Genomic DNA, 22,486 nt, shown 5'->3' with positions numbered 1-22,486 from the left:
AGTCTTTGTTCCGATACTTGGCTTGAGCGTTCCTAGCTGGAGCATGGCACTACTAGTTTACGAAACCATTCTCCTTTAATACTATTGCGCAGCGAAACTCATGATGAAGAGAGTCGGGCTTGCGTTACAGCCCTCCGAATTGCCCTCACAGACCCCTTCACCGAATCCTTTATGTTCGGCCCCGGAACATCATGTCCACCCCCATGAACGAACGTCCACACACCTTCGTCCTCAAACAGATTTCGCATGGCCTCTCCTTCCCTCTTCGACTCCGCCCCATCTTTTTCGCCCCATATCAATGCCACCGGAATTCCTATTTTCCTCACACCAGGTGGCATGTGATCCAACTCCACAGAGTGGCCAGTGGAGAACCAGATGAATGGATCATAAACACCTATACTGCTGATAACAATGGCGCATTTGAATGGCAAGGGAGCAGTTGGATACAGGTGCGCATGTCGCACGAGGTACATGACTGCAAGACCTGCGCCTTGACTGAAGCCAAGGACACCATCAAAAGGACCTTCGACTTTGATGTATTTTTCGAGCGCATCCAGAGCATCAATAAAGGCGCCGACGGAGTAGTCATAGTACGCGTAATGCGGAACGTTGGCATTAGATACTTTTGCAATTTCTTGGAAGTCTCGTCAGCAAGCTAGGGGTCTTTTCAAGCATCCACGACGGTAGGAGACCATGGAGACGGGAAAGTAGAGCAAGGATGACAGGGGGCAAGAAGCATATATCCTACCTGGAGCCATAGGCCATTCTTGCGTCCCCTGCACGAACTCATACGTATGATCGTCCCCTAGCTCATGCCGTATAGCAGCTATTCCGTACATCATTATCCGTGCCTTGGAAAAACTAAAAAATGCCGTTCTAGGACTCAATCTTACCTGTTTGCATCTGGAAAATCTAGAAAATCGTTAGCCTGTCACAGTATAAACTGAACTTCTTCGTTGAGGGAACCAGGGAAAGAATGAGGATATGTGATTCTAGCCTGTGCATCATGGAGGTACAGTCATACCTTGCTACCCGTTCCCATCCCATGAAGACATAGAAAACGCATCCTCAATATCTTTTTTTTGGTGAGAGCTAGACTGAGTGGCAAGGGAGATGGGCAGTCACCCAGGGCTTCGTAAGTGGACCACGAAAGTTGAAGGTTTGCAATGGTCAGCCGGCAAATATATCAGGCTACAATAATGGATTCATTTGGTGCCGACTTTATTCTGAGTGGACTGGGCAGCTAAGATTGGCATTGATTTCAGTTGTCTGTTACACTGCGGTAGGTCGCCGGTAAGCCATAAGCGCTTGTGCGAGAGCGAGGATACAATTCCAACATCCTGGTGGCTGCGATAGCAACCTACGAGAACGCGAGTCTAGCCCCTAAGGATCGAACAGCTAGCGCCCGCCTCTACATTACTCTAACCATTAGCGCCCTTTATCCGTGACGCTGTTACCTTTGTAGCGCACGCCTACAGCTACACCAAGTCATGTTCTCCTCTTATCTACAGCTCATCATTATCTCGTATATAGGTAGCCCCTCTGCGCATAACAGTCAATCATGTCTTCCTCCCAATTCACAGCTGTACGCCAGCTATAAGAGTCTTCGATGCACAGATCAGCAGTTCTCATAAACCTATGTACTTCTCTGGGTTGACGGGGCGCAGCCTGTGTAACGCATATGTTGCATTCTATGCCCCACTGTATTACCATTGTGTTTTGGTTGCAGTCACGCGAAGGTACGGACCCACGCTTTCGATACCTTGAAGTCTGATAACGTTGACTTCTACACAGCTGTGGATGTAGAATGATATCTTTATCGCTGTGAACACTTGTAGCTCGATGAACAAGCCAATGCATATGATCTCATAGACCCTTTCCAAAACCCTTGAGATATGTAACCTAACTATCACACAGTCTCACGGCCTTCCCATGTCGAAGACACCAACCCGTGCCGATCTTCCGACCTGGGAGAACCATCTTCTTTCAAATGTGTCGTAGCAATGGTCTTCGGCTCCAGACTCTGTGCATTCCGTTCTCGCGAGTCCATTTGATTCGAGGTGCTTCTCGGCACCCTACCCTATTTGAGCCCGCCAAACGAGATCGAGCCTTGCGAGCTACCTCTGGAGAATCTATCCAGATAAGACCCAACCCATTTGGTGAAGCTTTTGTCCTTGAAAATGTGGCGTTTGAGAGGACGAAGGCTGAGCATGCAGGCCGCTATCAAGTAGACACCAGCTTCTATGATGGTAAAGATGAAAGTGGGAATGGAGTTGTAGGTTAAGTCGTTAAGCAGCTGGGCGTCGTTGAGGAAGGATAGCATTCGGAGGACCGAGGTGACAATTCCACTAGATTACGGTGTCAGCGTGATTAGACGTAAACAGGGACATAGAACGTACACAGATCCGGTCAGGAACGTAGCGAAAATACCAATCTTGGCAGGCAACTGGACATGCAATTTGTAGACTGCAGGAAGAGGTATAAGTAGCATTATGAAATCTGTGAGGATGTTCGGAACACAGATGAACTGGTATGCTCTTATCATGTCTCCGCAATGACCGCCCTCGATCGTAGGGTCCCACTGATATGAATACGGGTGGCAAATTGTTGTGCTAAGCAATATTGCCGCAATCCAGGTCAAGACAATGATCGTGCCAGTGAGGTATATCGCGATCCGATAGCTGCGCCATAAGGATAAGATCCGGATGTACAGACATAGAATGGCGAGTTTGGCACTGGTAATAGCCGCAAGGTCGATGTACTCTACCGCCTTGTCGATCTTGATCCGGTTTGTGACGATATTCGGGTCTTCTAACAGAACAGCTGCGATATGTCGGCCTTCTCCGCCGATCTTCACGGCTACTTTGTGTTTGTGAGAACAAATGGATGTAATATAGGAGATGAGGATAGAGGAACTTACGGACTCCACATATACACAAAGCCGTGCAGAATATGTATGCCAATGGCATGAAGAGCCAACACTCCCATCCATTGAGCATCTTGTTGAGGTATCGCGAAATGTAGAACAGCACGACAAAAACAGACTGCAGGACGAGAAATGCGATAGCGAGATTCATGACACGATGTCCAATATTCTCACTGAGATCTCCTGGCGGCAGCTTGGCCAGAGCTGCTGGATCCAGCTGGAGTGGAGACATGGCGTAGGTGTGGAGCCGTTGCTATGGGCTGAGAAAATGGATGCTATGGAACGACGTGCGAGATGAGCCCAATCGCGACCTTGGCCCGATTATAGGTTTTCAAGTGGCTCGCCTTGCTACGGCTCGGACGGGGCCTGAGCGTTCCTCTACAAATTCTGTTGCGAACTGTGAAGTCACGTACAAGTTGTACATGCACGCTTCATATAGCCTACGGAGTCCGGCTGGAGTGCGGGAGGGGGGGTAAAGAGCATCCCCTCGAGTTTCACGTTTGGAAGGTACCGTCAAAAGGTAGGCTGATGCAAGGAGGAGGAGTGTAGGTCGAGGTCACGATCACATTGCATGTACGCGACACCCCGAGTACCGGTTCACAGCTTAGCTGATGAGAGCATGTAACGCAATATATATCGGGAGACAACGTCTCCACCCTAGCTACCAACCAAGCAGTGCCCCGTTTCAGGAGCCGTTGGGTGTAGCTTGACACCAGAATTAGGTCTCACCCCAATACCTTTTGTGGAACGACGGCATGCTTACGGTACAACATTGCGCCTTTGACTTTGGAAGTGTCGGACTCCGAAAGTAAAAGGGCGCAGCTCGCACCATAGCCGGCAGGCGGTACAAATTCCTTGGGGTCATTCTCGACTACCGTGTTTTCTCCCATTTGTATGTCTCACCATTGCAACTACAGCCTCGCTAGCGCCTCGCCGTCATCCCTTTGAAAAAGCTCTGGCTCCGCAAGCGGGTCGTGCTGCCACGTCAAGCTCTGTACAGCCTTCTCCGTGACCCCAAAGTGCATCAAATGTATCTGAGGAAACGGCGTAAGGAACATTCCCCGATCGATTAGCTCTCGCTCCCTATCGACTTCCCAGGAGAACGAATCACCATCCCACGGCTTGAGTACATATGTCGTCAGAGGCTTCCCTTGCATTGAGACGTGCAAGCCATCAGCCCGTGGCGTGACGAGAATTCTGAAGTTGTGCGCAGCGTTAATATAGGTGCCGGAATATGCAGATAGGGGGTGTGTGGGGGGCGTGTCAGTCTTGCCGCTTGCGAGAAACGAGGATAGTTGGTCGTACCAGCCTATCTGAGTCTTGGCTGCCGTTTTGGCAAGACTGAGGAGGTGTGCAGGTGCTTTGACTCCCAAGAGGACAGAGAGAAGGAGTTGGGCGCTGAAATCGGCAGCGTCCATTAGTGGCGTTGCGTTGGTGAGGACAACTACGCCGCTCTGCGTGCTGGGTACCATGTACATGGCACCAAAATATCCTGGGGTAGTCGAACTGTGGTGGAAGATGTCCGTCCCTGAAGCGTCGCCGAATATTGGAATTTTGTTGCGTAGCATGAGGGAGTTGATGCTTGCGCAGCTGAGGTTCCCAGGGAGTTGGGTGCGGTACAGACCGAGGCAGTAAGCTTGCTTATCGAGCTGAGATCTAGTGACGTGGATATGCGGAGTGAAGATGGTACGGAGTTGAGTGAAGGGCGAGTTGGGGGTTGTGTCGACGTTGTTGTCAACTTGATGCCGGTAGGCAGCGAGCAAGGCCATGTAGATTGTGAGCATTTCTTTGATGGTTGATTTCCCACCCCCACCAGCAGCCAATCCAGTAGAAGAGTCGAAGTTGTTGGTTGTGATGCTGCAGGCGCTTCCGTCATTCCGCGTAGCGTGCGGTTTCGCGAGATTCGTGGTGGTCGGAATGTCAAAGGTTGAGCTCGTGAGGTGCAGCGGTTCGAATATAGCCTCGCGAACGAAGTGTCCAAAGGACTTTCCAGTGACACTCTCGACGATGATGTGAATAAGACAGTAGTTCCACTGCGAGTAGATGAAGGTTGAACGGAATGGCTTCACGGCTTCCAGGGAGTTTGCAATCGACACGAACTCGCTCTTGTCCAGCAGCTGCTCGCCATTTTGCTGGCCCCAATAGCAGCTCGCCATGGGCCAGCCCGTGCGGTTGGCGATCAGATCTCGTATGGTTGCCTTGAGGCCGACTTCGTCGTGGCGCTGTTGGAAGGCAGGAAGATAGTCGCGGACGGGAACGTCCCAGCCCAAGAGACCATCTGTGACAAGCCTGGCGATGGCAGAGACGGTTACGATTTTGAAGGCGGATGCGACAAAATAGACCGAGTCATCGTTGACGGGCTCGAGGCTGCCAACGTCGCGGCGGCCAAAATGCGCGGTATGAAGGATGCGCCCATGGTGGAAGACACCCAGCGAAAGGCCTGGCGTGCCAGCGACACGCTGGATATCGGCGATGGCGGCGGACTGCGCTTTCAGGCGAGCGACCAGAGAGTCGTCCATGGCGGAGGGTGAGGCAGAGATGCAGAGATGGTGAGCGTCGAGCGCATGCGTGGAAGCATAAGCCACCGGGCGCTGTGATTGGAATGGACAGACTGGGGTTGCGGTGCGGCAGCGGGGGGGGGCGCGATGGCGTGCAGCGGGAGGGGCGCGATGGCGTGCAGCGGGATCTGCGGCGGAGGGCGGGGCAGAGATGCAGAGATGTCGAGCGCATGCGTGGAAGCATAAGCTACAGGGCGCTGTGATTGGAATGGACAGACTGGGGTTGCGGTGCGGCAGCGGGAGGGGCGCGATGGCGTACAGCGGGAGGGGCGCGATGGCGTGCAGCGGCAGGGCAGGTCCCGTGCGTCCCCGTGCGTCCCCGTGCGTCCATCCCCGTGCGGTGAGGCCAACCCTTCACAAAGGCCGGCTCACGGCTGTGCTGCTCGCTCCGCGGGTCAACGAACAGTGAACAGCGAACAGTCACCAGCGAGCAGTGAACAGCGGCCAGGGAGCTGCCATCGTCTGCTTGCCGAGCAAGTACCTGACCACTCTCGCTTCTCCACCAGCTTAGTGCACAGCATCCCCGCCATGATCCTTCCGCTCGTACTGGCCATAGTCGCCAGCTATGTACGTCGTCGCCGTCCTCCACCGCGCATCTTAGCCTGCACGATTCAAGGCGCTGACGGCTCCCTAGGTCATCGCCACCGTCATATACAATCTCTTTTTCCATCCGCTCGCCTCCACGCCCGGCCCCCTTCTAGCCCGCATCTCCTGCCTCCCCTCCTTCTACCACGCCTGCAAAGGTGACCGCCACTTGTGGATATGGAAGCAGTTCCAGATCCACGGCGACAAGATTCGCGCTGCCCCCGACCTCATTCTCTTCAACACCACTCGTGCTTATGCCGACATATACGGCCCCCGCGCAAATACCACGCGCTCCGCCTTCTACAAAATGTGGCAGCGCAGCGAGCACGATGTCAACACAATCACTGCAACCGATCCCGTACTGCACGCGAAGAAGAGGCGGCTGCTCAACCTGGCCTTTACCGAGCAGTCGCTCAAGGCCGCGAGCCCGTTCCTGGTGCGGCATATCGATCGCTGGGCGGAGTTGCTCGTGGGCGAAGTCGATGCTGGGACCGAGCAGGATGAGGTAAAGAATGCTGCGCTTGGTGGCAAGAGGCTGTGGTCCTCGCCACGAAACATGGCGACGTGGATTGACTACCTGGTCTTCGATCTCCTCGGGGATCTATGCTTCGGGCAAGACTTCAAAACCAAGGAGCCGGGCGAGAACAAACTGAAGAGCCTGCCGCATCTGATCATGAAGCACGTGGCTGTGGGTTACAAGGTATGCATCCACCCCAAGCTTTGGCATTGTAGAGAACTTCAGGACGCTGATCGACGACTAGTTGTCCAAGTTCCCCCTGCTACGTCTGATCCTGTGGCTCAAACCCCGCAGCCTAAACGCCGTCATGGATCGAGTCAGGCATAAGGACATCAAGGACTACTCGGCCTTTATTGAAAACAGCGTTGACCAACGCATCGAGTCTTACAAATCTTCCTCCTCATCCCCCAGCTCCTCTTCCGTCCGCGAAGACATGTTCCACTTTCTCATCACCGCAAAGGACCCAGAAACCAACCTTCCTGCCTTCAGTCGCGACCACCTCCTCTCTGAAGCCCGCCTGCTGGTCCTTGCTGGTACCGACACCTCAGCCACAACAATCTGCGCCCTCTTCTTCTATCTAGTGCATAACCCTGCCAAACTAGCCAAACTAGTCTCAGAAATCCGCTCAGAGTTCTCTTCGCTCGATGACATTACGCTCGGCCCAAGGTTGTCGCAGGCTAAGTACCTGCGCGCGTGCATTGACGAGACTCTGCGCCTCAGCCATCCCGCTCCCAGCGAATTGCCGCGCGAGGTTCTTTCCGGCGGTGCAACCATTGACGGCATGTTCTATCCCGCAGGCATAGTTGTTGGATGTGCAAACTGGTCACTCGGCCACAACGAGTCGGTATACGGAGATGCGAACACGTTCCGCCCAGAACGCTGGATCCCGGACGAGATCAACACCGAAACTGATATCTTGAACCTTCGAAAGGGGTTCCACCCTTTCTCGATCGGACCAGGCAATTGTGCGGGCCAGAAAGTAGCTATGCTGGAACTGCTACTAACTTTTGCGCGGACGCTTTGGCGTTTGGATGTCCGAATTGCGGATGGGGAGAAGGTCAAAGTAGGGGAGGGAAGTAAGGAGTGTGGTCAAGATCAAAAGGAGCCGAAGCAAATGGTCGTCAAGGATGCATTTCTCTGTTTGAAGGATGGGCCGATTGTGCAGTTCAGACGAAGGGAGATGTAAGGTCTATCAGCCTACATCATTATCAACCTCTCATGTTCATCTGGCCATGCTTTTATCTCGATCCACAAACTAACAGTTGATAAGGAGAAGGCGTTCAGGCAATCCTTGTGGTTTGTCTTTATTCACTTTGTTTACCTAAAGATGACGGTTTTTGCGATGTTATAGTGAGTGGAACCACAACAGTGTCCATGTATTGCTTGATGATATTTGCCTCAGCAATGTACACTGCTGAAACCACATGCAACGTTCACATCGTCGAGTGCGGTCACTGGGAGGCTAATCCCCCTCAGTTGATTAAAGGCCACGATGAGACCGGCCACTAGGACAATGACGTCTTCCCAAGATGCACTCTAAAGTCTCTTTTATTCTATTAGTGGCTGGCATGATCAGGATAATCTGCTGCTAATAGCTGGCTTGAACGATCTTTTTACCCAACCGTGGCAGGGACGAATACGGGTTCTGCAGGAAACTACTCTTCCTGGCAGGACTTATTTGTGGAACCAAGGCTATCATGCGCCGTTGATGTAAGCACTGCTCTTAATGCATACTGCGCTTTGCGGGGCGCCCTCATAGCGAAATTCACCGAAAGTTAAGATTGACGCCATATCACTATGGACTCATCCGGTCCTAATTCATCACAGGCCTTATATCATGCTATCTTCCTGGAAGGTCTCTAGATATGCCAGATTCCCACTGGCAGCTCTACTCGGCGCAAGATGCGTTGGCAGCGTGAATCTTCATCGCCACGCCCCCCACCACCCAGAGTCAGCTAATTCACGAGATAAAATCTTTGCTTTATTGGGCCTCGCAGCAGATCGGGAGAAGTTGAAAGATTGGATAGACAGGCGATGGAGAACTTCATATATGGTAACGTGAAAATATGTTAGCGGTAATTAGGAGCGTTTCCGAGTCCAAGGAATCTCTCCACATAGTTCGAAGAGAATGCACAAATTCCACATGCGGAAGTCCCTGACTATGGCCCCGGCGAGCCCTTCGATATCCCTTGTACCCGGAGTAATTGTGCTCTTCACGACCTCAGTAGCCAAAACCTTATTTGCCGCCTCTTCGTCGACCCGGCTACGTTAATCACTAGTTGGTATCTGGCTTCCTTGTTTAGCTGTTCGGCGGTCGTTGCTTGCTTGTAGGAGCGTTGTCCCTAATTCCGTCGCGCTTCCACTGACCGCTACTGACGCCCATGATCATTAATGGGAGTGACGGTGAGAAAGCACTGAGCTGCTCTTGGAGGGAATGGGTCACCTTGTGAAGTTCGGCAGTTTTACTCTTGAGGTTTTGCTGGGCTTTCCGGAATGGGCTTAATGGCGAGGTTGGTCAGCTGACCGTTTTCCAGTGCCTGCCTTCTACACTTTTCCTACCAAAAGCCAAGACTTGCCTGGACGAGGAGGTGACAGGGGAACGGGGAGAATCGACGATGCTCTACACTTTTGTCTGAATGGTGCCAAGACTTGCTGCACTGGGGAATGGTTGACAGGTGTCATCCCCTGTTTAGGATGACGATTTTAGTAGCGGTTCTCTACACTTTTGTATCAGAGTGCCAAGACTTCCCTGTATAGGTAATAGGACTCAGACTTGTTTCAGTTGGACGGAGTTTGTTCCGTAATAAGACGCTGGAGATGCTATCATCTCTTGAGGAAGGGGTTGAATAGAGATAGTACGACTATAAGTAGAGAGGTCACTTCCGCTGATTTACTTCAAGTGAAGGCAACTATATGCCACTGTTTGACTTCCTACTTTGCCCTCCTGAGCGTAGGTTCAAACAGATTGTCATGTCCATGCCACACGATGCCACTACGACCTAACGTGACATGGGCGGCTCCGGCATCATGTGAAATGGGATTGCGACAGTCAGCCCCAGCCGCATACCCGGCCCCTCAAAGTGGTGCGCCCTTGCAGTTACATACTGGACGATCCACTAGACTCGCAACGTGTCTCCGTGCCGTTACAGAACGATGTTCTCGGTATCTGCATTTGGTAGCCATCACGTGCAAGGAGAGCGACTTTTCTGACTTCGTATGCGAAGTGTTTCAAGGCTCGTATCGGGCTAGGAGGCTGGTAATGTGAGAAGGGAGGTGGCGCCACGGCCCTCCAAGCGTGACGAGCAGCAACTTCGCCGTCACTGTCCTGTTAAGCCCTTCAGGACACTCCGTAGCAGTAGCTGTTTAGAAGGAATCGTCTGAACCAGGAATCCCTTGCAGGACTGCGATGATGATGATGGGCTTCACAAATTGTGGGGAAGCTTGCTAAAAATACTTCGCCGCCCCTCTAGCAGGGTTTTGTTACCAGGCCAATACGCCGCAGCGATCTCAGCTTCAGCCGATGACGATCTTCCCGGCATTGGGACCTGGAGCTTCCCGTCCCGCCAGCCAGCCACTCATAGGAGTAGGAGGACACATAAGGTGTGCTGTGGCGTGCCCAATCAGCGAGCGCCAGGCTCGACATATTTGCCGTTCTCGCCTAGCCGACGCTCGGTTACTCGAGAAGCAATCAACGGGATGATCTCCGCCGCATCTCTAGCCTCCTCTCAACCCTGCGCATCGACTGCCTCCGACGTCAGGCCAAGCGTGCTCGGAGGGGGACCCGTGGTTGAGAGACGACGCGTAGCATCGGTACTGACGCTTTAGAGTACGACAGCGTGCTATTCGCATGTAGGCTGCCTGGAAACCCTGTGGCTGCAGATCTGATGTCAACACCGCATCCAAACCCGCACTCACTGCGGGCTGAGGTCAATGATAAGGCCGTTTGCATTGCCTGTCTTTCTTCAGCTTCATTTCTCTATACTGCCGCTGGCTTGCGCAGTACCGTATCCTTCGTTCTCATGTCTTTGCAATCGCTCAAGTAATCCGTCTATTTCTATTCTAGTTCTCCACATCACAATCATGACGTTCCATGTGAACCCTAAAGGGCGCGACTGGAGCAGCCTCGTAAACTGGGACCATCTAGGAAAGCTATACGCCGGAATCACAATCGCCTGGACCATCATCCTGAGCGCTGGGTCAATATGGCTCCTCATCAATCGCAACGTCTCGTTTCTGAGGATGCGCAACATCCCGCTCGCCGTCGCCGCCGTTGCCTTTCTCCACGTGTATCTGATCAAGATCTTGCTTGCCTACACATCGAACGGACATTTTCCGTGCAGCGCCGAATTCTGGATCATGAGCGTCTATTTGCCGTTTGGCATCGCTCTTTTCCAAGCCAACATTGCGCAGCTGGAGAATGTTAGTAATTAGCAACAACTGATGCTGGAAGGCGAGCAGGGGACGTTAGCTTTGAGGAATCGGCGACACCCGCCCGGCTGGAGGGGGCTTGTGTCGAGATGGCAGACGCTTACTGCGCTACGCAAGACCTATGTCTTGATAGGACTTGGAGTGCTGGTTCAAGTGAGTAGTTCCTCATTGCGGCTCAGTTTGGGAGCAGTGGTACGGTTATGGCTCTAATATAGCCTTAGCTCATCGCAACGTCCGCAATCTACGGGACATCTAGAACCCTACAAGGCTAGCTATTTATCTAAGACCCCACTATAGAGGTACTTTTAGGCCGAAAGCCTTAGAAGGGGAAGCAAGTATTACAACCCGTAATATAAACTACTTAAATGCTAAGGCACTTAAGGAAATAGGTAAGCAAATTAGACTAATAATATATAACTAGACTATAGGACTACAGGGTTAGAGAGTTAGTTATATAGGGATCTTAGACTCCTCTATAGACTGCTGGTGGATAGGAATAATCTAAGAATAGGAATATTATAAGACGGAGGTTATATAATAGCTTGTTAGGCTCTAGGAGGAAGTAAGCATAGAGCCGTAAGAGCGCTCGACGCGCTCGAGACGCTCGAGGGCTGCAAGCCCCACGAGTATAACAAGCGTATAGATTTTATAGGAGTGGACTTCTATATATAAGGACACTTATTTATATAGATAAAAACCTTATATTTAACTTAAAACTTTAATACTGCCTATTAGAAGTAACCCCGTCTTATGCCTAAGATTGATTTGCCTTACCTTTTAAAAACTATTGCATCCTAATAACAACTTAACCTATACCTTGCCTTATATAAGCACTTAGAAAGTATAGAAGAAATAACCCGTTATAATATACTTCCTATAGATCTAATAGTTATTAAATGCTTTAGAAAGGGCGCTGCTAAATGTACACCCTATATTTACTCGGTGTACACCCCTTTTCTACTCCGTATACACCCTTCTTACGTCTGATCTTCTGATTGGTCCGGAGGGCTCGGAGGAAGCTCCGGCGCTTAATTCTCACGCGCATCTATATGAAATGGGAAGGCTGTACAGCCTCACTATTTCATTGTGCATTCTTACCGTTTCCGTGAGGCTATATATATAGGCCAGCTACACGTAAGGCCTCACGTGAGGCCGTACGTGAGGCCGTACGTGAGGCCGTACGTGAGGCCGTACGTGAGGCCGTACGTGAGGCCGTACGTGAGGCCGTACGTGAGGCCGTACGTGAGGCTACTTATGGCAAGGCTGTGCAGCATACCCGTTTTACTATGCATACTTCCCGTTTCCTACAGTGTATATAGGCCGTTGTATTGCTACCTACGTGCCTACGTGCCTATGAGCATGCCAAAACAGTCAAATCCTTACCTTATTACGGCCTCTCTGCATCAAACCTGGCCCCCCTACATCGCCGCCGCGCCTTCCTGGCTATCCTGATCCATTAACCCCTCCATATACTGCTTGTACAATGCTATCTAATGTTGGAGCTCCTTATAAGGAAGCAGCGCTGGCGCTGCCTAAGGCTGAGGAGCTAGCTGAGGCTGAGGAGCTGGCTGAGGCTCAGGATGAGCGCTATTATAACGCTGCGCAGCCCCTTTCCGTGGTGCTGCCTTCTTTCTAGGTGCCTTATTCTTTGCACCAGGCGGCCGGCCACGCTTCTTAGGTGCAGCAGTAGATGCAGTAGTAGGTGCGGGCGTAGGTGCGGCAGTAGGGGGGGGCCTAGGTATTACTGCATGCTCAAACTCGGGCGGATTAGTGAGCAAATCGTCGAATTCCGTGATAGCTGGTGTAGCGGCCGACTGAGGAGCACTCTAAGCGACAGGAGCTGGACGGGGGGCTACGAAAATAGGCGGTCCTGGCGGTGGAACTGTCGGCGTGCGTCCTGTAGGTATACCTATAGGTCTAGCTGCCGCACCCGTGCCTGTAGCAATCTTAAATCTTAATAGCTCTTGCTGCGTATTGTTGTACGTATAATGGCCTCTCCTCGCAATAGTAGGCCGGCCGCGCCGGTGCTTAACAACAGCAGGATCCTCTACATCCTTAAAAGGCCCAAAAGGAATAGCTAGCTGATGTCCTCCTGGCCGAACAAACCACTAATAGTAATCTATCTCTTCCGGTTGTATATAGAGCACCGGATCTAGCCGATTTGCAAGCGCTCGGTGTAGAGGATTATACAGTTTGTGCGCACACGGAATGCTATAGATAGACTTAAACGTTTAAGTACAATTAAGTGGGTTGTATTTATTTAATTTGGCCTTTTGGAGCTGCTTCTTAAGGAGAACAAGCGCCTGCGGCGTCACCTTTTAATATAGGTTACGGAATTCGGGTTCTTTAACATCATGCGGAGTATAGGCGTGATATCTAGCCATTTTATCTTCGAACTTAGACCTGGAGTTAAGGATAAGGTTCTGTATATTAAGGAGAACGTTGAATAGATGGCCAGTTGACACCTGAAGGAAGCCCTTAAGTAGGCCGTGCGAGCCCTCGTTTCGCGATGTAACTCTGTGAGAAATCGAATCAGTATTATATATCTCTGCCACTTCCTTGTTTCTCAGTTATTCTTTAAGCTATGCTCTTGTCCTTTTCAGCGCTGCCTATTCAGCATGTACGTAGACCCCGTGCAAAGTTTAGGCATTAAATTCAGACGTCTTGGTGTTGAGAAAAATCACTTACGTAGTACTAAAGTGCCGCACCTTACAGGTGTAGCAGGTGGCCCAATTCCACCTGTATAGCCACCACTTATTCTCTATATACGTCACCAGGTTAGGGCGCTCCTTATAGTCGTTAAGTAGCTTCTTCCAAGCCTTATTAAATTAAGCCATAACTTCCAGCTTTATCGTGGCGGTCCAACGGGTAAGGAACTGCCCCCTTTTCTCCTGTTCCTTCTTCTAAATAGCTTCCTTCTCTTTATCTAATGTAGGCGCAGGTGGCGCGCTGCCTGCGGCGTACGTAGGTTCCTCCTTATACACCTTAGCCAGTTTGGTGACAATATTCTTTTTAATATGCTATATATAGAGGAGGCGCGCGACCGTAGGCCATCGTTAACGTAGTGCGTTCCTTAGAGCTTGTTCTTTATCCGTTAAGAAAACGCGTGGAACAAGAAAATAGCGCTTAAAGAGCTCGAAGAGCTGCAGTACTGCCCAGTCGTAGTTCGCCTCCTTCTCTTTTGGCAGGAAACAATAGGCAATTTCGAAGTTGTTGCTAGTACACGTGACGCCGGTAATATGCAGGAAGGGCATACCGAATCTATTGGTTTTGTAGGTGCAATCCAATAGGATAATGTCGTGATTAGCCCGTAGGATCTCGATAGAATCCGGATGGGCAAAGAAGAGGTGTTCAATTCGGTTCTGCTCATCTTTTGTGAAGTTGTATACGTACTTCCTATTACAGCCGTTAGGTGCCGGGAATGTAGAGGTTTCTAACGTATGGAGGAGCGCCTGGATAGGCGTAAGGCCGCCGAGAAGCTCGTTCCTATACCGGGTGCGCTTATTGGTGATATCGTGCGCCGTGATAGTAACCCCTTTCTTCAACAGCTTTGTATACATCTTATTAGGCTTTGTTCCGCTTGATGCATCTATTCGAATAAGGGCATTCGTGGATGCCGAGCGCTTCCTATTACAGGCGGCTGCCGTAGGTTTGAGCATAGCGTTGTGATTGTTGTGAGCTTCCTCCACCGTCTCCCATAGCTAAACACGTGAGCCATTAACTCCAGGAGGCTGCCGAGTGAGCGTACCGCTCATCTTACAGTCTACTTTGTTAGTAGACGTACTGCGCACGCGTGCATGAGACTCTCTGGTGCCTCCAAAGCAGCATCGGTACCATATTTTCCTCGTTTCCTTCGTCTTTCTGTCTGGTTTTGAACGGAACTTGATGAGCCCGTAGCCCTGCGCCTTTGCATGCTCTCTAAGCACTTCCTCGGCTTCATCTAGCGTACAGTAGGACCGTGGCGGTGGTGGTTTGAGGGCCATGGTGAGTGTATTGAGGAAGTTGAGGATCAGGATATAATGCTTTGTGGCCACGCCGCACTTGGAGAGAGCATTTGGAATTAGTAAGAAACGTAAGCGAGCGAATCGGAGGCCCCGGAGCACTCCTCCGGACCAATCAGAAGATCAGACGTAAGAAGGGTGTATACGGAGTAGAAAAGGGGTGTACACCGAGTAAATATAGGGTGTACATTTAGCAGCGCCCCTTTTGCCTAAGTTTTTCCGCCTAACTAGCGACCTAAAAAGGAAGATTAAGACAATTTTTATAGTATTAGCACTTTCTAGCAAGTTTTTTCTAAGCGCACCAGCGCTTAGAAACTTATTTATTTAGTTTATAACCTTTTTTCTTTTGCTACTCCTTACAGGAGCTCGGACCTGCAGAGGAAAAAGGTAGTATTAGGCCTTAGACGGCCTTTTCCTTTATTTTATAAGCGATATTTACCTATAGTTATAAAATGTTACGTGGTTATATAACGATTAGGAGGGCGCACTAGCAGCTAGCGCTAAACGCGCTAGGAACCTACTTCTAGCAGCTGCGCCTTTAACCTTTTTTCTTTTTTTATATTACAACTTCTATAGTATAGTAATATATTCTTTTCTAATTACTGTTTACCTATTAAGTTTTTATAAATAACTTTTTAAATTAAGTTTTAGTATAGAGCACGTGATTAGACAGGACTTAGTAAAAGGGTTATATTTAAAGATTAATTATAAGAGTACTTAATCTATAAGTAAGGCTATTATCTACTTTTCCTATGCAAACCATCTACAGCTGCATTAATATCCCGGAACCGTTTGCTTGAATATCCGAAAACTGTCTCGACACCGTAGAGGGCACGCATATACAATTATTTTGCTTTAATAGCCCTACCCATCTGCTTATATAGCATAGCCAGGTTTTGAGTAGTATTAAGCGCTGGGATATAGGTCTTTACTTGGTCGTGACCGAGTGCCTTCTCGTATCCTCGCAGTGCCCGCTGATACATCTCCTCCGCCTCAATCAGCTTTCCCTGGTCCACGTAGAGGCTGCCCAAGTTGTTGACCGTATCGAGTGTTGATGTGTGGTCTGGACCCCATGCCTTCTCGTATCCTTGCAGTGCCCGCTGATACATCTCCTCTGCCTCAATTAGCTTTCCCTGGTCCGCGTAGAGGTATCCGAAAGAGTATAGAGCCCATTCTATGCCATCCTCGCCGACTACGTGATTGACGACAGAGGACCAACACTTAGCTGCATGTCGAATAAGCCGCCGTTGAGTGACATGGCTGGCGTTGTTGTCCCGTACATGCGAGCCTACACACTGAAGCGCAAGACTTGCTGTCCTAGAATCCCACTCTTGATTCAAAACATGAACTGTCCATGAGTGGACACAGCTGTGCATGCTATACCCTCTCGATTCAAGCCCAATCTCCTTCAATGACTTGTCCACCTCCGCCAGTCCGTGGTCGCATAACAACCTGGCTGTCTGGTTAAAGCTGAGCTCGTCCTCCGTCAGTTGAGAGAGCCATTCCGGACCATTTAAAGCCCCTTCTCGCAGAAGTTCAAACCAGATGTCTTGGTTGTCAAAGTAAGCCCACAGTTGGAGAAGTTTAGCCGAGAGCTCATTCTGCTGCTTGATGTGGTCGAACGACAATTGCCATGTGGAGTACAATGCTCGGTCTTCGTACGAGCTTAGTTCGGGACTTGTCTGCTGCAGCTTCAGCCACGATGCCTTGTACAGACGCAAGTAGTCCATGAAACTGGTTGGCACCTGGTCAAGATATGCGCCGGCCGTGGCCAGGGCCAGCGGAAGCCCGTCCAACTCTTTGACAAGCTGCTCGGCATCGGGATCTGTACAGTCAACTCTGCATCTGCGAGCAAGAGAGATGACTTACCATCCAATACACCCTCCCGCCGTGACGCATTAGACAAGATCTGAAGGCTGTCGTGGACATCCTTCAGCTTGCCAAGTCGAATGCGATGACCGACGCTCACTTGCGCCGACCTGGTTGTAATGATAATTGAACCGTGATATGCTTCGGGTAGGAACCGGCGGATGTCGATTGCGGCATGATCCGTATTGCCTGCGAGCTTTGGGTTGTCGTAGTTGTCGTACACCACCAGCCATCGTGTATTCTTGGGATGATCCAACCAGCGCTTGACCGCATCAACCACCTCATCAAGCTTGCTGTCTTCCGTGACAGCATCCAATCTGCTAGCTGAAGGGTGCTCCCGCAAGATCCGTCTTGCAACCCTTGCGAAGCTCTGTTTTAACGAATCCTCATCTTTAATGTTTAGCCAAAATATAGCCGAGTAATCGGCTCTGTGGAGTTTGGCGTACGCAACCGCGAGCTGGGTCTTGCCGATTCCGCCAAGGCCGTGCAGAACAACGGTCCGGCGCATGTCATCGTCGAGTGTCTTGTGCATTTCGGCCAGCTCGTCCTGTCTCGCGACAAAGCGGTCGGTCTCAGAAACATCGGACAGGCTAAAGTCGAGAGAAAAGCTTTCCTCGGCGTTCATACGAGCTTGCATGTCCATTGGTTATTCTTATTAACATTTCAATCTTTTATACATTGGTGCTACATACCCGCATTGACTCTGCTCTCCTCCTCCCATCGCAAAGGAATAACATCGCTTGCACTTTGAGCCATGATCTGTAAATGCCCCGAAACGGTCTTGTATCCACTGTCCTCCTTCGACGGGAACTTGACCATGTCGATGTGATTCGCATGGATGACGATCGGCTCTCCATCAGCCGCTCCAGGTACGACGGCCGATGCTCGTGGCACCACCTGCACGATCAGCGGCTGTTGTATCTCAAATGAAGAGAGATGACATACCATGATTGAATGGCCTAGCACTGTTGGAGTCATGTACTCCTCATAGGCAAACTTGGTCACAAACTCTCCGCTGATCTGCCCGTACTGGCCAAGCTGCTGCTGGAGCCATTCCGAGTCTCGCTCCAGGTGCTTCATCAGCCGGTCATCAGCTGCTACGAACACTGACGCCACATTTACCAGCAGCTTTCCCAGCTGCACTCCGCTGCCGCCTTGGTGAGGCGTGCCCATGAATACGATGCCGTATGTCGAGGCCTTGATAGATCGGTGTTCTTCTAGCGCTCCCTTCCGAGCAGCGTCCGAGTGGATGAGGGCCTGGCTCGGTTAGTCGCAGGCATAATAGAAGGGAAGCGTGCCTTACGCTCTTAACGATGATGCCACCGAGGCTGTGTGCCACGAAGATTATGGGCCGCCTCGTCGTCTATAAGAGTCAGAAACGTCGTGCAGATTACACCTCTGTTCTACATCCTACATTTGTAAGTCTCCTCCGCAGACATAATCCGACACAAGAGATTTTGCATGGTCGTAGAGGTATTGGCAACTAACGCGACCGCCATGAGTGTTCGCATCGTATCCCCAGCAGAAGACGCGCGCGTTCGGGATATCGTTCGGAAGGAGGTCGCGAAGCCAGTGGACGCCATTTGCAGCCGTCCAGGTCTTGTCTCGGTGTCCATTCAGCCCATGAACAACGACGATACTGTAGAGGGTTAGGTTATGCGTTATAGTGTACAAGATCCAGCGTACTCAACAAGAGGACTGTCTCCGTCTGCCACCACCTCGAGACCTTGTAGGCATGTCTCAAGTGAAGGCTCTGCTGTCTTTGAAGGAGTGCCGACCTGCTACCGGGTTCAGCCTGGCGAAAGCAAGCAGTGGAGGAGGGTGGTTACTGTGTCCTTGCGATGACCTCGGGTCGGAATGAGGCGCTTCAAACGAGATGATACCATAGCTCATAGGTAGTTTCAGCGCTCTTTGCCCATGGGCGTCGTTGTAAGGAAGAAGGTACTTCATGGTGATGGGGAGCTGATGGTGTTATCGTTCTGTTGCGCTGGTCTGCCTCAGCCTCGCCGCACCGTGGCCGCCAATCATGGCCAATAGCCCCGGGAGCGCTTGGTGGGGGCGGAACAGCCATTTCGAAGTGCCAATTCTATCGGATAAAGAACCCCCAAAAAGGTCACGATAGTTATTAGCTATGCCAAAAACCTTAGGTCGGATCGTCGATTAGGTGCGCGGAATGCCAAGAACCTGCTCTCCGACCGCTTCCACCATCCACAAAGGAGTTCCCCGACTCTGCAGCATCGCAGCAGCCATATGGTAATAATGTAAAGGGTTTGTTTACTGCCCTGCTGGCTTTGTGTGAGACTTGACTACATTCGGTAAGACGCAGTCACAGCAGTAAGGAATTTTGGGGAGCGCGCTTGCGGGGAAGCCGGTCACGCCGGTTTTGCAAGCGACTGTACGCGCCCGCGACGAACCCTTCGGCCCTGCATTTCACAAGGGCCTTTCTACAAACATCACCTGCTTTACGCTAGAAGCTCTCAGAAATTGTGAATTAGACCCATCGATATTCGCGGTTCTTCGACATCCTTCATGCCAGCTGCACTGCATCTTCTTCATAGGCAGATCGAATTCCAGTCAGCGGTCGACCATGAATCGAATATATTGAAGAAGCTTACTTACGTGCCAGAAACCCGTAAGGTCTATGCCTATCTTTTCGAGCACACCAGCGACATCGAGGCCCTCACTGCACACCATCTGGGAGTGAACCGAGCACAATGTGTCGTATCACATTGGAAAGGGTGGATTCGTGGAAGCTTTAACGTCTGCATTCCTGTTGCGGTGGAAGGGCAGAATGGACAGCCAAACAGGACAGTGCTTATGAGGTGTCCGATGGCTTATAGACTGGGTGAAGATGTCGGCAGCGTGGATGAGAAGATCGGTTGTGAAGTGGCTACATACGCTTGGATGCAAGACAACTGCCCGGAGATCAAAATACCGGATTTGTTGGGCTTTGGGTTTTCTGATGGCCGCGATGTAAGCTCTATTGAGCTTCCAGAAGTATTCAAGGGCTGACATTCTGCGTATTTAGTTCACTCATATAGCACACCGTCCCTTCTACATACGAATCCTGCGCTTGTTTCGCCGCTGCCTCTGCACCATCCTCGGTTTCCCCATTCTATCGCGATACGTCTGCCATCCAAGCACGCACTCGTTGAATACAGGACATCTGCTTCTGTAACGGATCGAAGCAAGCGACGGAGAAATGTTGTCTACTGTAATTGCCCGTATATCTGCGCCGATAAACACCCTCCCAGCTGGGAAATAGATACAGCAGTACAAAGGAGAGTGAAAAGAAGCCCTCAAGAACTCAGGTTGAAATTGATGTGAACTCTGCTTGTATTGTAGTGGCCGTACGGGCCGAATATATACTAATAGGAAATGGCCCACCCTCTAGGTCTTATCAGCTCACAGGGATTCGGTGGAACAAGTAGACAAGTTTCGGGAAGTCTGCCTCAAACTGAGGGCCGGTAACAACCGCTACATTGGGTCCAGTCAGGGAAAAAGAGGATGGACAACCGGATGACGACAAGCACGCACATCCTCACTGCGCGTTCCATCGACCCAAGGTCTACCTGTACTAGAGGGAGAAGGGACCCCACCCAAGTCAAAGCCTTTGATACCCCCGAACTCCAACACTGGAAGGACGTGAAAGTCGGCAGAGTGAGTCGCTCAAAGCATCGATTGCCTGTACCTTCAGGAATGCTCTGCCTCTTGGACAGCGTTTGTCTCATGAGACCACTCCGAGGACCTGTAACGTACACTTCGTCGAGGAGATCCTGATGTCGAGGGACAGCTTTCTGGTGTCAAGACACGGCGAGCGCGGAGCTGCCTCGACGAAGCTCTTGGTGGCCTTCTACAACTAGGTCGGTCGCAGACGTCAGCCAGCCGACGGGATAAGCACGGGTCGAGTAGAGTCGCATCTGGATCAGCGCCATCTGCAGCGTCCCTTTCCAAATGCCGCGAGACAACAGGCTTCGGTGGCCGGTTGCGCCGCTGGAGTCTTGTTCAGCGCCCCGCCATTTTCGGTCTCCATGATTGTATTCATTTATGCAGCCCTCGGTGTAGATCGGGTTCAAGTCTAGGACTACGCGCCAGAAGCATTTTTATGCGCGACCGTAGTGTTCCTTCCAGGATGATTTTTGCCGCACAGGCAGGATCCCTGAGGGTCTGTAGCCTCAGTGGATTCCTGTTTTGGCTCGATATCCCAGCCCTGCAACGTAGTGGCGTAGGCCCAGTGGGAATCCTTGCCCTGCGCTGCTAGTTGCTCGTGCCGCTGCATTCGGAACTTGCTGACTAGGTCCGCTAGGCTAGGTGCTGATTCTTTTGTGTCCGTTCGGTGTGCGATTCTCTGGCGCCAGTAGCCTGCGAATTCTGGATGTTTTTCCATCAGGGACAGTAGGAAATCGATTTGGGCACGGTCGTCGGCGGCCTCGGGCAGCCGTAGCCTTGATGCATCACTGTACAATGTTTCCCAGTCCCTTAGCCATTTTTCTACGGTTCGTTCAGTGGGGTAGTGCTTCTGCTTCTGCCATAGGTTGTAGATTTCGTTCCGGCGTGCTTTGTCTGATGGCGCGATGGATTTCTTGAGTTTGGCAAGTAGATTGCGTGCTGATGAGATGCCGTAGGTATACGTGGTGTATTTGGCATCCACAGTTTGTAGGATAAAAATGCGTAGGTCCTGCAGTGATTCCTTTTGCTTGTCGAATAGGACCTTGTCGTCCTTGTATTCATCGTATGCCATCTTCCAGGTCATTTGCGCGGCAAACGTACTATCGTCAGCTGCTGGGGGCGCAGGCTTTGTAAGTTCTGGAAGCATTTCATTAACATTCGCATCTGTTTTCAATAGATCAATAATGCCCCAGATTCCCCTTTATTCGGCCTTTGCCTGGATAATTTTCCGAAGTTATTCCAACGCTCAACGTCGACCTATCCTTTTGCTGCACTCCGACCACTATCAGACACGGTGGCAACATATATACGGCTCTCGCTCTTATACCAACTCTCAGCATGGCCAAATACCGCACATTTAATCAAACAGAAGAGCCGCGCTCCTGTATCAACGGCAGAGGTAAGTATTTGATTTGCGCGACGAAGATTATGCTAACCAAGAATAGGGGAGTCGCATTGTAGCATTAAGAAGAAGCGGGCCCCGGGACCTATTCGCAGAAGTGCACGCTTGAGAGAGATACAAGCTCTCGATAGGAGCCACGAGGAGAGCTACCCATTCCCATCTCCAGCCAGCGACGTTCCCAGCGGAAAGGCATGTTAGCCTCTGCTCTCGCAGCTATAAAGCTAACATTAATTTAGTTCCCTTAGCACCGGACGGCCACTCTATAACCCAATAATTGGAAGAGAAAACAACAGCAAGAACCCGAAGACGAACTCTGCTCCACCCCAGCTGGAACAAAACCGCGAGCACCCCCGACACGCCCCAAAGAAGGAACACCTGGCGTGAAAGCAGCAAGATATATTAAGAAGACCAATCCGATTAAATATTAGATAGAGAAGAAACGCTAGCCTAAGGAGTACTTTAAATAAGATAATGGGGAGGGATATTGGCACACCCCCTTTTCACTCCACGCACCCCCCCCCCCCCCCCCCC

At 51.0% G+C, this 22,486-nt stretch overlaps 8 protein-coding genes across 8 annotated transcripts; 3 read left to right on the top strand and 5 right to left on the bottom strand.

Annotated features, from left to right (window-relative positions):
- Positions 1 to 98: 98 nt before the first annotated feature.
- BDZ99DRAFT_398015 (uncharacterized protein) lies at positions 99 to 1,066 on the bottom strand (the record flags this gene model as incomplete). Its single annotated transcript, XM_033716076.1, has 3 exons — positions 99 to 622; positions 749 to 851; positions 1,025 to 1,066. The coding sequence occupies 3 exons, from the start codon at positions 1,064 to 1,066 to the stop codon at positions 99 to 101; spliced, it is 669 nt and encodes a 222-aa protein (XP_033571371.1).
- A 519-nt stretch (positions 1,067 to 1,585) lies between these two features.
- BDZ99DRAFT_575408 (uncharacterized protein) lies at positions 1,586 to 3,158 on the bottom strand (the record flags this gene model as incomplete). Its single annotated transcript, XM_033728463.1, has 3 exons — positions 1,586 to 2,348; positions 2,400 to 2,862; positions 2,921 to 3,158. 3 exons carry the CDS (start codon positions 3,156 to 3,158, stop codon positions 2,081 to 2,083), a joined length of 969 nt encoding a protein of 322 aa, XP_033571370.1. The 3' UTR covers positions 1,586 to 2,080.
- A 382-nt stretch (positions 3,159 to 3,540) lies between these two features.
- On the bottom strand, positions 3,541 to 5,457 carry BDZ99DRAFT_425709 (beta-lactamase/transpeptidase-like protein). The gene has a single exon (XM_033717100.1). It carries the CDS (start codon positions 5,443 to 5,445, stop codon positions 3,838 to 3,840), a length of 1,608 nt encoding a protein of 535 aa, XP_033571369.1. The 5' UTR covers positions 5,446 to 5,457; the 3' UTR covers positions 3,541 to 3,837.
- Positions 5,458 to 6,012: 555 nt separating this feature from the next.
- On the top strand, positions 6,013 to 7,986 carry BDZ99DRAFT_575406 (benzoate 4-monooxygenase cytochrome P450; the record flags this gene model as incomplete). Its single annotated transcript, XM_033728462.1, has 3 exons — positions 6,013 to 6,051; positions 6,119 to 6,769; positions 6,831 to 7,986. 3 exons carry the CDS (start codon positions 6,013 to 6,015, stop codon positions 7,770 to 7,772), a joined length of 1,632 nt encoding a protein of 543 aa, XP_033571368.1. The 3' UTR covers positions 7,773 to 7,986.
- A 276-nt stretch (positions 7,987 to 8,262) lies between these two features.
- On the top strand, positions 8,263 to 8,682 carry BDZ99DRAFT_152545 (uncharacterized protein). The gene is made up of 2 exons (XM_033712790.1): positions 8,263 to 8,360; positions 8,414 to 8,682. Exon 2 carries the CDS (start codon positions 8,424 to 8,426, stop codon positions 8,646 to 8,648), a length of 225 nt encoding a protein of 74 aa, XP_033571367.1. The 5' UTR covers positions 8,263 to 8,360; positions 8,414 to 8,423; the 3' UTR covers positions 8,649 to 8,682.
- Positions 8,683 to 10,666: 1,984 nt separating this feature from the next.
- On the top strand, positions 10,667 to 11,017 carry BDZ99DRAFT_525612 (uncharacterized protein; the record flags this gene model as incomplete). Its single annotated transcript, XM_033726017.1, has 1 exon — positions 10,667 to 11,017. The coding sequence occupies one exon, from the start codon at positions 10,667 to 10,669 to the stop codon at positions 11,015 to 11,017; it is 351 nt and encodes a 116-aa protein (XP_033571366.1).
- A 4,472-nt stretch (positions 11,018 to 15,489) lies between these two features.
- BDZ99DRAFT_511642 (tetratricopeptide repeat domain-containing protein) lies at positions 15,490 to 19,578 on the bottom strand (the record flags this gene model as incomplete). The annotated part of the gene is made up of 8 exons (XM_033724560.1): positions 15,490 to 15,558; positions 15,948 to 16,840; positions 16,885 to 17,080; positions 17,153 to 17,514; positions 17,577 to 17,781; positions 17,830 to 18,141; positions 18,188 to 18,247; positions 19,504 to 19,578. The coding sequence occupies 8 exons, from the start codon at positions 19,576 to 19,578 to the stop codon at positions 15,490 to 15,492; spliced, it is 2,172 nt and encodes a 723-aa protein (XP_033571365.1).
- A 1,390-nt stretch (positions 19,579 to 20,968) lies between these two features.
- On the bottom strand, positions 20,969 to 21,700 carry BDZ99DRAFT_481224 (uncharacterized protein; the record flags this gene model as incomplete). The annotated part of the gene is made up of 1 exon (XM_033722381.1): positions 20,969 to 21,700. One exon carries the CDS (start codon positions 21,698 to 21,700, stop codon positions 20,969 to 20,971), a length of 732 nt encoding a protein of 243 aa, XP_033571364.1.
- Positions 21,701 to 22,486: the final 786 nt, after the last annotated feature.

This window comes from Mytilinidion resinicola, assembly GCF_010093595.1.
Source record: "Mytilinidion resinicola strain CBS 304.34 unplaced genomic scaffold BDZ99scaffold_22, whole genome shotgun sequence".
NCBI lineage: Eukaryota > Fungi > Ascomycota > Dothideomycetes > Mytilinidiales > Mytilinidiaceae > Mytilinidion > Mytilinidion resinicola.
The sequence above is the reverse complement of the archived record's forward strand: the minus strand, read 5'-3'. Positions and strand labels throughout refer to the sequence as shown.